This window comes from Chrysemys picta, chromosome 6 (genome assembly GCF_011386835.1).
Source record: "Chrysemys picta bellii isolate R12L10 chromosome 6, ASM1138683v2, whole genome shotgun sequence".
NCBI lineage: Eukaryota > Metazoa > Chordata > Testudines > Emydidae > Chrysemys > Chrysemys picta.
In genome coordinates, this window is record NC_088796.1 from 23,623,796 (window position 1) to 23,636,528 (window position 12,733).

The following is a 12,733-nucleotide window of genomic DNA, read 5'->3' on the forward strand; positions in this document are numbered from 1 at the left end:
GCTGATGTTACCATGTAGCTCTTTTACACATAGTGTATGTCTACACTGCAATTAGACACTTGTGGCTGGCCTTGGACTCACGGGACTTGGGCTGTGGGGCTGTTTAATTGCAGTGTAGACATCTGAGCTTGAGATGGAGCCCAGGCTCTGAGACCTTGTGAGGTGGGAGGTCCCACCCGACCTTGGAAGTCTACACAAGAGTTAAAGAGCCCCGCAGCCCAAGCCCGAGTCAGCTAGCCCAGGCCAGCCGTGCATTTTTAATTGCAGTATGGACTTACTCATAGTCTTCAAGTTCTTTTTCCTAACATGTGAGTAAATGTTCAGTCTTGGGAGGGCATGCTGTGGTGTTCGGTTTTTCAATGCAAGATTCTGTGGAGAGGCAGTAGTCTTTGGCGAGAGGGATCTGAGAGAGTAATGGGAGTGTTGGTCTCCGATTGCCTCAAGAATTGTGTCCTTAGTTGCTCTCTGGGAATGAGGCATTGGCACTGGGCTGAGATTCTGGGAAGAAGAGAATGCTGTATGCTGTGTGACCATCTCTGTTCCAGGATTGGTGCATGTGTATAAGTAAAGGAAGTTACATATAGAATATACCCAGACTCTGCATCACTGATTTTGCCTTCACTGAGAAGCCAGCCTGCAAGACCCTAGAGATTTCTGCTACTGCTCAGCACAGGGGTGATGCTAGTGTCTGAATGGCAACCTGGTGTAAGAAGAAGGGGCATCATTATCATTGCTTTTATCCATCACTCCTTTACTGTAGAGAAGGGCCTGAAACAAATATCCAGAATGACTCTGGAGATAGCTTTGTATCTTTTTGCAGAACCAACCCCCCAACTTACTACTTCCAAACTTGAAATTCAAATTCCAAATCTTTCGCCATTATAAAAATGTTCAGATTTTGAGTTAGGATTTGGCCTATTGTAGATTTCAACTCAGAACTAGTAATTGAACCTGGATATAGACCAGGGCTTTGGTTTAGGTATATAGCTGGATATATAGGTTCATTATCAATTCTGGAGAGATGGGAGCACTGGTAACTTGTTTCTCTTTCTTACATCTCCCCATGATTCCTTCTGAAGAGACTTTCCACCTTGAAATTTGAAGTCGGGTGGAGACAGAACAGAAGCGTTAGTTCTTTTGACTGCCATGTGTTTACCTCAGTCCAGTTGCTCACTGTCCAGTCAGATGGGCATAGAACATCTCTGTTGCATGAAAGGTGGGTCTTTGGTTTAAGCAGATGCTGGCAGTCTTTAGCAGCCAATGCCTGCTCATCAGATCCCACTGTTTGGATGCAAAGGACAGTTCGTTTCTTCTCTCCTGTTGGGCCACAGGTGGTTGAACACTTCTGCCATTCTCCTGCCCACCACCTGTAATCCAAGTCAAAGGGAATGCAGAACATCAGAAGGACAAAAACATTAATCCACTGCAGGCACACTAGATAAAGGTAGCTTTGGGGAGGCTCAGACAATACAGAAGAAGTAACATAATGAAGAGTTCTGGGCTTGTATTTAAGTTCTTCATAGAAAATATTAAGCACCTTAAGCAACTTTCCCCCTCCATTCTGTGCCAAGTATCTGATGGGCAGTTCAGACACTGATCTTGTATCAGCAGTAGACACTGAAGGTTATATTTCTAGAATACCTAAGAATATAAGCCATATTGAGGGGATTCTTCGAAGCCTAACTATGACTGATATCTGTGCTGTTCAGGAAGTTTTGTATTTTATTTATTCATTCCTATTGTTCACTTGCTCATTGTTTATTCATTCCTATTGCTCACTTGCTCATTATGATCTTACTGAAAGTAAATGAGAACAAATGACTAGGTCGATGGTTATGCCAATAATTAGAAGTGGAAGAGACTGTACAGGTCATCTCATTTGTTCCTCTGTCAATAAAGGATTGTTCACTATAGCACATTTTCCTGGTTTGGTCTAGTTTTAAATGACAGCATCCACTGCTTCCTTTAGGGCAATATTTCACATTGTAATAGGCCTCACAATTAGATTTTTCTTTAGAGTCACCCTGCTTTAACTTTTCCTTAATTTCATCCAATTATTTCCTGTTATGTTTTCTGAGGCTACTCTATACAATCAGATACCTGTATGGCTGGCTTGCATCAGAAGAAAGGAGGGCAAAGACCATCTGAGAAGCACTGACATTTTGTGATTCATCTTGAAATATTTTTATTAGGTTTTGCAAAGCCTATCTAATGAGCTCTGGGTGGCCTTACCATTTGCAGGGACCCAGGCAAGAAGAGGGCCACAAGTTGCTGAAATGGAAGATTGGCCCAGCTGTGAACTACAAGTCCATGAAGGCATCATAAACAATGACATGCGCTCCCTGAGCTCCAGGCATGCCCTATGAAACCTCCCACTGGCAACTAAACAGATGCTTGCAAAGTCACAGAGACTGATTCAGCGGTGTAAGTAGATGCAACTCTACTGGAGTGAGTAGACTTCAATGAGCCCTGGTTTTGACCTAAAATCTATACCATTTGTTAGATTTCTTTCTTCTTAGTAATAGTTTCATAGTAAGACAATTACACCACTTTTCTACAATTATCCTTTAGCTTACAGACATAGTAGGTCCCATATCTTCTTCTGGGTCTCTTTCCTTGACTATATGAATTGCCACTATCAATGCCAATGAATAGTTACTGGGCCAGGGAAAGAGAAAGTGAGAATAGCTCTATAACCTGATGGTTAAAGTGCTCAACTAGGATAGGGGAGACCCAAGTACAATCCCTGCTCCAATGACTATTTAATTACTTATATATGGTGGAACACACTCAACAGAGATATTGAGAGAGTCCCACACCAGGCTATATCCCCAGAGCCCAGTAACTAGGGTGCCCTCCTGCAGTGTAGGAGACTGAAATTCAAATCCTCTCTCCACATCAGGCAGAGGTGGGAACTGAACCCAGATCTCCCACATCCCAGGTGAGTGCCTGGGATTCAAGGTTGTAAGAAAGGCATAAAACATTTTGTATCAACATTACCAAAACATTTTGATTTTTTTGTTTGGTTGAAACTATTCAGCAAATTCAACATTGCAGAAATTTGTGAATAGGTTTGGATTGACCAGAACTTCATTTTTTGATGAATCAACTATTCACTGGGGGGAAAATCGCCCAGCTCTAGCCATCACATTACAATATCTTGTTTCTTCACCCTAGATTTCCCTTTCTGATTGTTTGCTTTCTGAATCAAATTAAAAGCTAAAATAAAATAAAAGTATAGCTCAGAACATGAACCAAGGAGTCAAATTTTGTTCTAGATCATACCGATTTATATCTAGAGTAATTCCAATGAAGTTAATACACTTGGAGTTACACTGGTTTAATCAAGAAATTGACCTATTACTTGTTAAACTTACAGTACTACACAAGAAATGCTAAGAAAGAAATGAGGGCTTATTGTCCTAGCATTTCCTGGTTTATCATCTATCTGATTTTAAGACATGATCAGGTATATTTAAGGACTAACACAATTCCAAAATCTGTAGGATTCATTGATCTGTAGGGTTGTGAGGAATTCTGCAGGCTTTGGTGGTGATTCAAGTGTGCAATGCTGCCTGCATTTCAAAATAGCCATGTCCTCAGTCCCCAAAATAGCCAAGACAGACTCAACAAGGAGGGTTAAGTTCTGGCTACCTCTGTGGGAGCTCTCATTGACCCCCTGGGTAAAATGGAAAGGTTTCAAACTCATAGATGCAACTCCATTGGCTTCAGTGGATGAGCACATGCTAATACAAGGTCTGAATTTTCAGTAAGAGTGCATTATAGCCAGAAAGAAACATGCCTCGCTCATAGGAGATGGAATCCAAATGTACACTGACATTTTTTTGGGGCATAAGCTTTCGTGGGCTAAAATCCACTTCATCAGATGCATGCAGTGGAAAATACGGTAGGAATATATATATATATATATACAGAGAACATGAAAAAATGGGGGTAGCCATACCAACTCTTATGAGACTAATCAATTAAGGTGGGCTATTATCAGCAGGAGAAAAAAAACCATTTATAGTGATAATCAGGATGGCCCATTTCAAACAGTTAACAGAAGGTATGAGTAACAGTAGGGGGAAAATTAGCGTGGGGAAATATTTTTTAGTTTGTGTAATGACCCATCCACTCACAGTCTTTATTCAAGCCTAATTTAATGGTGTCCAGTTTGCAAATTAATTCCAGTTCTTCAGTTTCTCACTGACAACTGCATTGGCTCCAATCCCTCAGACAGAGACAAGCACATACAAGATCTCTATCAAGCATTCTTAAAACTACAATACCCACCTGCTGAAGTGAAGAAACAGATTGACAGAGCCAGAAGAGTACCCAGAAGTCATCTACTACAGGACAGGCCCAACAAAGAAAGTAACAGAACGCCACTAGCCATCACCTTCATCCCCCAACTAAAACCTCTCCAGCACATCATCAAGGATCTACAACCTATCCTGAAGGATGATCCCTCACTCTCACAAATCTTGGGAGACAGGCCAGTCTTCGCTTACAGACAGCCCCCCAACCTGAAGCAAATACTCACCAGCAACCATACACCACACAACAAAAACACTAACCCAGGAACCTATCCTTGCAACAAAGCATGTTGCCAACTCTGTCCACATATCTATTCAAGGGATACCATCATAGGACCTAATCACATCAGCCACGCCATCAGGGCTCATTCACCTGCGCATCTACCAATGTTATATATGCCATCATGTGCCAGCAGTGCCCCTCTGCCATGTACATTGGCCAAACCGGACAGTCTCTAGCAAAAGAATAAATAGACACAAATCAAGAATTATAACATTCAAAAACCAGTCGGAGAACACTTCAACCTCCCTGGACACTCAATTACAGACCTAAAAGTCACAATTCTTCACCAAAAAAACTTCAAAAACAGACTCCAACGAGACACTGCAGAACTGGAATTAATTTGCAAACTGGACACCATTAAATTAGGCTTGAATAAAGACTGGGAGTGGACGGGTTATTACACAAACTAAAAACTATTTCCCCACAATAATTTTTCCCCTACTGTTACTCACACCTTCTTGTCAGCTGTTTGAAATGGGCCATCCTGATTATCACTACAAAAGTTTTTTTTCTCCTGCTGATAATAGCTCACCTTAATCGATTAGTCCTGTTAGAATTGGTTTGGCAACCCCAATTTTTTTCATGTTCTGTGTGTGTGTCTATATATATATATATATATCTTGCTACTGTATTTTCCATTGCATGCCTCTGATGAAGTGGGTTTTAGCCCACGAAAGCTTATGCCCAAATACATTTGTTAGTCTCTAAGGTGCCACAAGTACTGCTCGTTCTTTTTGCTGATACAGACTAACACGGCTACCACTCTGAAAGCTGAAATCTTTGAGAACAGCAACTGGGAGTGAATCACTAAATATCAACATTAATTATTTGAGACAGAATTCAGCGAGTGCCAAAATAATGCCATTTCCAGCATATTGTGTAGCGAGGAGGCATGGCCTCCCTCAGAGAGTGACAGAGAAGAACCACAACACATCCCTTAGTGGGCTGAACCACAACACACCCCTTAGTGGGCTGAACCAGGAGAGCCATGTCCACCCCGCCGGAAGCAGAAGGGTGGGACAGGAGGGGGAAGTACAAAAGGCAGGCCCTGCAACTCAGTTGTGGTGGAGCCACCACAGGAGACGACGCATCCCGCTTGCTGCTGGAGCCTGCAGAGGAGCTACCAAGGCTACCTCCTGAGGACTGGCTAGATCTCCCCGGGCTGCTGGCTGACCAAGATGCTGAGGAGTTGCTGGGGCTGCCACCTACGGACTGGCCAGAGCTCCCCAAGATGACAGACGCAGGTACACCTGAGGGGGAGAGTAGGAAGCAGCCCAGGGAAACCAGGCAACAGTCTGGTTGGGAGCTGGCCTGATACAAGGTCAGTGTATTGCAGGCAGATCCCCGCTGATCCAGTGATGGACCACTCCGCCGCTGTTAGGGTCCTGGGCTAGGACGCGGTGGAATTGGGCAGGCCTGTGTCCCCCCTGTCACCCCACTCCTGGGGTGGCAATACTTAGGCCTCCTTAGGCCTGGAGGCCTGTGCTCCTCAGGCAACCCTACGTGAGCCCCATAGACTCTCTTGGTGCTCACCCTTACCTGAGCCTCTAGACTTTATGGGGCTCACCCCATGGGGGCTCATAGACAGCATAGCTGCTCTGCCCTGATTGCAGGCCAGAGCCCACTCAATTGCTTTGCCTCCCTGCCCTGACTGGGCCTGGGGGCTCACAGACTGCCGTACTGTTCTGCCCGGCTGGACGACCAGAGCACTAGGTGAAGCTAGTTCCCCGCTTTGAGCACCTTTATAAGTACACGACAGCAAAGAGGCGTGGCCTCCCAAGAGACTGACAGAGAGGGATGGCCACCCAACCTACAACTGAAAAGGCAAAACTACTTAAATGAAGTTTAAGAGTACTTTAAACAAGATCATTAGGTGTACTTGAATAGCTATCTGTGTTTTAAGAAAAATTTCCCACAATCCACTTTTAATCTTGTTTCTCAACAAAAACAAAACAAAATAAAACCAAGCACCTCCACTCAAAAAAACCTCCCCCCACTAAACCTTGGCTGCTTCATATGAACAAAGAATTAATATTTTGAATTCTAGTGTACGATATGAAACAGAACCAATGCCTACTATAGTAATTGAATTACTGTGTACTACCTTTGATATTTTCTGTATACACTGCTGACTGGATTAAATGTTAGTCCGAAAGCACTTCAATTCATGCTGACTGAACATCTGACTTATTCAATTACCTGATCAGGGGATTTCAGCTGTGTCACCAAAAAGCGATAATGTGCCTCTTTGCTATCATTTCTTACCATTTCCTCTGTTAGTCACAGGGCAAATATTTGTATCAGTTCATTACCTCTGGGAAGCTAGCTATTATTTTCTACATCACTGTGGGCAAAATATTGCTTAATACAAAAGCAGAGTAATGGTAAAATAAATACTCCCATGCTAATAAATACATAATAAATTATTATTGTGTCAGGTTTCATTCTTTTTCTGCCATGTATCCTATTCTGCAATACATCCCTCTTTGCGCTTCTTACCTCCCCCATCCTAATCTTTTTCTCTAATTTGGCTCCTCAGTTTCTACTCCCATCCTTTGTTCCCTGGTAGTTTCACTCAACTGCAAAAGGGCTCTCACTGATATGAGGGTTGCTGACAACAATTTATTTATAATCATACAATTAAAAAAAGACACTGAGCCATCAAGCTGTGAACACTTCTAATTTGTGTAACCATCTGCTCTCATCACTGGTCCTCCTTATGTTCCCTTTCCCATTCCCGTCTATTGTTTGGTGCATTTTCTCTTAAATTAGAAAGGCTTTGGGGGCAGGAACTCTTTTCCTACTTGTTTGTACAGTACACTGGGACCACAATCCTGACCGAGGCCTCAGGATCTTACCACTTCTGTGCTCCTGCATCTTGTCTCTAAGAGTTTCATTTCCCATCCATGCAGGTACAAACAGCAAAGTGAAATTGACAAGTTGTTGAGAAGACACTGGCAAATCTTCTCAGTGGAGCGCAGCAGTAAAGAAAAATACTGAATCAATTCACTTTGTGTGATGCTCTCACCTTCCAGATCTTCTTTCCAGCTCTTTTTTTTTTTTTTTTGTAACCTCTTCTGTTCCGTAAGGCCCTGATCCAGCTAGGCACTTCAGCACCTGTGCAACTTCAAGCATGTGAATAGTCCTATTTACTTTAATGGAACATCTTGTATGCTTCATGTTACATATGTGAAGTGCTGAGTGCCCTTCATTCCCACAGACCTCAGCAGTATTCAGCACCTTGAGGGAGTGCTTAGCAGCTTGCAGGATGAAGCCCTAAATCCTTAGTCTCCATCTTTCCCTTCTCACATACACACATTCTGTTGCAGATACTTTTTCTTTACTGGGTGGCTCTTGCCACCACAGGCTATCAGCTTTCAATATAAAGCAAAACACATCGCCCATATTCCATAAACTGATACATTGTCAAAGGACATAGCTAGACCAGGACTAGTAACATGTAAGTAATAAGTTGTTACACACAAAAAGCTAGGTTAAAAGAACATTACGGTTACAAAGTCAAGCACTCCAGTTAGGAAATGTCAGAATGAAGGTTGCCGGTGCATCCTCAGTTTGGTGCCCTTGTGCATATGCAACACAGTCTTTAATTACATCGAGTCATATAGTCACAGAGTTTAAGGAGAGAAGGGACCACTAGATCAGCTAATCTGACCTCCTGTATATCACAGGCCACCAACACCACCAAGCACCCACACACTAAACCCAACAATGGAAATTAGACCAAAGTATTACAGCCCACAGGGGACTAGACTATTATGTACCATGGGGAGAGATTAGGAGGGACTGAGGTGCACCAGTTTCTGAGGCCCCTGCAGTGGCAGGGAAATGATTAAATGAGATATAGCCAGATAATCCTGGCAAGTGACCAACACCCACGTGCTGCAGAGGAAGGCGAAACCACCCCCCAAAGTCACTGCCAGTCTGATCGCGGGGGGTGGGGAATTGCTTCCTGACTCCACATATGACGATCAATTAGACCCCGAGCATGAGAGCAAGAACCAGCCAGCAAGAACCTGAAGGAGAAAACTCTCGGTGCCACTCAGACACCTGGCCCCACCCTGCCCAGTGTCCCATCTCCACCTGTGGCCATCCCAGATACTTTAGAGGAAGGAAATTAAAAAAATCTGGGGTGGTGGTGGTGAGGAATCACTTTCTGACCCCCGGAGGTGGCTGACTGAAACCTAGAAGGATGAGCTTTTAGGAACATAAAACATAAACCAGAAGTCTGACCCCCACCATCACAAGCAACCTCATCACACAATATCACTCATGAATTTGTCCATCTCTCTCTTAAAACTAATAAAGTTGTTGACTGATTTTATACTATTTTTCCTGTGCATTGGTTTAAATGACTTTCCTACCATCACATAGGAACTCTGTGGCAGGGGCATGGATAGAATCCAGCTCTCCAGGGCAACAATCAACTGCCTTGGTCTTGACACCCACCCTTTCTTTTCCTGCAATCCCCTGCCTCATTCACTACACACATTCCAAATTTTGTAAGAAACGAGACCGGGGTCCTGCCAACAAAGCCTCACTCACTACACTACCCTGATCCATCCGCAGAGCAGTTCCATCCAGTGCACTGAATGAGGCAGGGGTCCTGTGGAACAATAGTATTTGGCCTGTGTCTAATGTATCATAATGCATATGCACAAGAGGGCCGAATTAAGATTGCACAGGCAATTTTCTGCTTCCACAAACAGAATAATGATGGCCATGTTAAGACACTACACTGGGACTTGGGCGATCTTGAGTTCTATTCTTGTGTGACCCTGAGAAATCACTTAATTTCTCTGTGCCTCATTCCTCCCCCAATAAAAATATTGGAAATAATAATGCTTCCTTTTTTTCAGCATGTGTTTAGTTTGTAAGCATGTTGAGGGAGGGATTGTCTCTGATGGTGTCATGGATCGCACACTGGACTAGAGTGCAGGAGGTCTGGGTTCAATTCACATTGACATTGGATAAGTCACTTCCCTCCCTGGGCCTCAGGGATACTGCCCTCCTTTGTAAAGCATTTTGAGATATACCGATGAACAGGCCTAGGTATTACTATTAGCATGTTTCTGTACAGCACCCAGGACAATAGGGCCTCAATCTTGGCTGGGACCTCTAGGTATTACTGTAATACAAATAACAACAATACTCTCTGTCCTTTACGATTGCTGAAATTTACTAAGCAAACTGTTGGCGGTGGTTAAAAAAGTTTTTCTCCTAAAAGCAGCAGCAAGCTTCCTTGAGAATGTCAGAACACCGCTGGGATGGCAGGAGACTGAAGACTTCAAATTATCTATTTATGGGCATTCTGGCTGAGCAGCTATTCATGTCAAAAAAAGGCCAGGACAATTTTCTTTAGAAGGAAGGAAGAAAATTTCTATTCATTTGGTAGGTACAGAAGAGTGTAAGTAAAGAAAATACATCGTTCTTTCCTTTCAGGACAATACAATGAATTTTACACTGAGCATCTATAAAGATAAACACCTGCTTACCAACCAAGCAATATAATTGTAAATTATATTGGTTCATACCAGCATCTTTCTGTGCTGCTGCCTGTCAATAACACTCTAGTTAATGGGGCTGTCATATCTGCATTTCCATCAAATGCTAGCTCCCCATTGTAGGAGTCAACCATTTCTGTTCTACTCTGAGTTGACACTTTACATATTTGTGTGCAACAAAATATTTTAGAAATGTCTTCTGTAGCTCCAGATTATTTAACTAGAGAATGGGCAAAAGAGTTTTATCACATGCCTCCAATCGCCTAAGAAACATGAATGTTTGGACTCCGACTTCTCAGAAACCTGTGATTTAACCAGTTTCCAACTAACTTCCTGAACTCTATTAGCTGAGAAGGTGGAAGTCAAGACATGACCCTGAGCGACTTGCAGCCACGCTGGTGATATGTACATTTTATCAAAGGTAAGCTGCATAGCAATAGAATGGAATGTCTTCCAGCTCCTGTATAATTCGGTTTGAATTCATAGTATGATGGCTAATCTTGTGGCCATGTGTTTTCAGTCCATGGGATCCAATAGATGGTAAGGAAGCTATCTGAGAAAACTTCCTCATGTCTGCTTTTGATGATACATTTCCATTGAGAAATTTATCTGCATGTTGGAAAGTGGATGACCGGCTAATAAGCGCATTGCCTTTGATGGTAACTTAGTTTCTGGAGCCAGGAAATCTAGGGGTATGGTTACATAGCCAACCAAAGGTCCATCCATGACTGCGTTGTGTTTGACCCTCCAAATCCCTTCTCAGTTCTTAACAAGCATCGAGTATAGTCAGGCCTGTATCCTTAGAATCTCTGACAGATTCAGCAAGTGAATACTTCCCTGTGTGCCCTATTTTCAAGGGCAGAAATACCATCTCCCTGTCACTCTGATTTTCGTCAAAACAAAGAAACTGCTTTACTACTACTTTACTTTCCTAGTTTGAACTGCTAGCGTGCCTGCCATTGGAGGCTCCAGAAAAACTGGATCACACCACTGAAGATGCCATCGCTTGGCTAGATGACTATGCACGCACTAAATAAATAAATACTTTGTGGAGAGGAAGCTTAGCCATCCTTCTGGCTTGTAGATGACACAGCTGTAGGAGCCTAGCTGTGGGTTTCAAAGCTTTAGAAAATAATTGCAGTAGCTCACTATGAGTCCATGGCATGTGTGTGTGTGTGCGTGTGCGCGCGCATGCGCATGCACCACTGGCCATTGTGGAATGAAATGTTAGCACTAACTCAGTCTGTGATCGTATTGCCTTGTAGTGAGCAGTCTACAAAGAAGATATATTGCTATAAGGCTTGATAGGGAACAGCAATCCCCCATTACTCAAGTAGCAGAGGCCTGTGTTTTTAGAACAGGGGCTCCTAAGTTCCATGTTTCACGTGCTGTGTGTGTGCTTTAAATGCAGCTCCAGATTTATTATTCTGTTTCTGACTTATTCTTTTTTAATTATCAGAAATCATGGCTACTCTATGATTTTGTGCTGCTACAGGTAGTAGCTATGCTGTCCAGCAGCTCATATACATCACAGGCAACTAATTATCACAACTAAAAAGAGAGAAATAAACAACCAAACCCCTATCGCTATGTTTTATGAATCTCCTGCATTTCACTTTATCAATATTTTACTATTATCACTAGTACTCTATAAAGGACATTTACCAAAGGAGACAGAAAGAATTGTAAATGGTTTTAGAACTGCCAATCAGACTGGGATTAAGCTAGAGCATCTCTTCTGCAGTGTGCAGAAAGCTAGGCACAACAAGTCATGTTTAACATAATTCTATAATCACTAAGAGATGATTTACAGCAATCTAATTTCCTACAGCAGGCTCTGACTGCTAGTGAAGAGAAACAGTGATTTCCAAATGTAAGCAGCAGAAGCTAGATAATATGGTCTTTAAGGATCTTTTAACTTCTGAATAACCCAGTCATTTCTCTTTGGGACTTTGGAATAAAGAGCTTAATTTATATTTTTATAAATATAAATGCTCCTGTGTGTTCAGTTTAGCCTCAGCTATTATGGAAGCCATTAGTTAATAAGTTTGATTCTGCTGTCAATTGACTTCCTTGGCAATTTGCACAGATTTACTACCAAGCTGCATTCTTTATACTTTTAAAATGATTTATATAGGCCGGAACAGCATTCCTAGATATTTCCCCAAAGAGACATCATACATAATTGTGAACTGCTGCAGGAACAAGTAATAATCCCCCGAACATCTGTACATTATTTACTATATAAAAGCAGCAATATCCATCGTGCAGTTCAGTACTGACAAATGCAAAGTTATACACAGCGGAAGGAATAATTTTAACTACTCCAGCCATTGCTTGGTTCGAAATTCACTGGAACCACTACGGAAAAAACCTTAAGAATCATTACGGACAGCTCAATGAAAACATCTGCTTAGTGACAGACAGTTGTCAAAAATAAATAAATAAAGCAAAAAATATTTGAGTATGTAAACAGTGAGATAGAAAACAGTACTAAAAATAGTGCATTACATATAAATCAATAGTTTGCTCTCACCTAGAATACTGTATTCAATTCTGGTTGCCCCATCCCACAAAGAGATGTAGCAGAAAGGGAGGGTCCAGAGATA

General features: G+C 42.3%; 1 protein-coding gene across 2 annotated transcripts in view; it reads right to left on the reverse strand.

Moving 5' to 3' along the window:
- ADAMTS12 (ADAM metallopeptidase with thrombospondin type 1 motif 12) overlaps positions 1–12,733 on the reverse strand; it is a 282,704-nt gene that overhangs the window by 33,436 nt on the left and 236,535 nt on the right. For both annotated transcript variants that reach the window (XM_042860207.2, XM_005312319.4), the window contains one exon: positions 1,157–1,367. In XM_042860207.2, the coding sequence (XP_042716141.2) occupies positions 1,157–1,367 (211 nt within the window). The remainder of the gene's footprint in view (positions 1–1,156; positions 1,368–12,733) is intronic.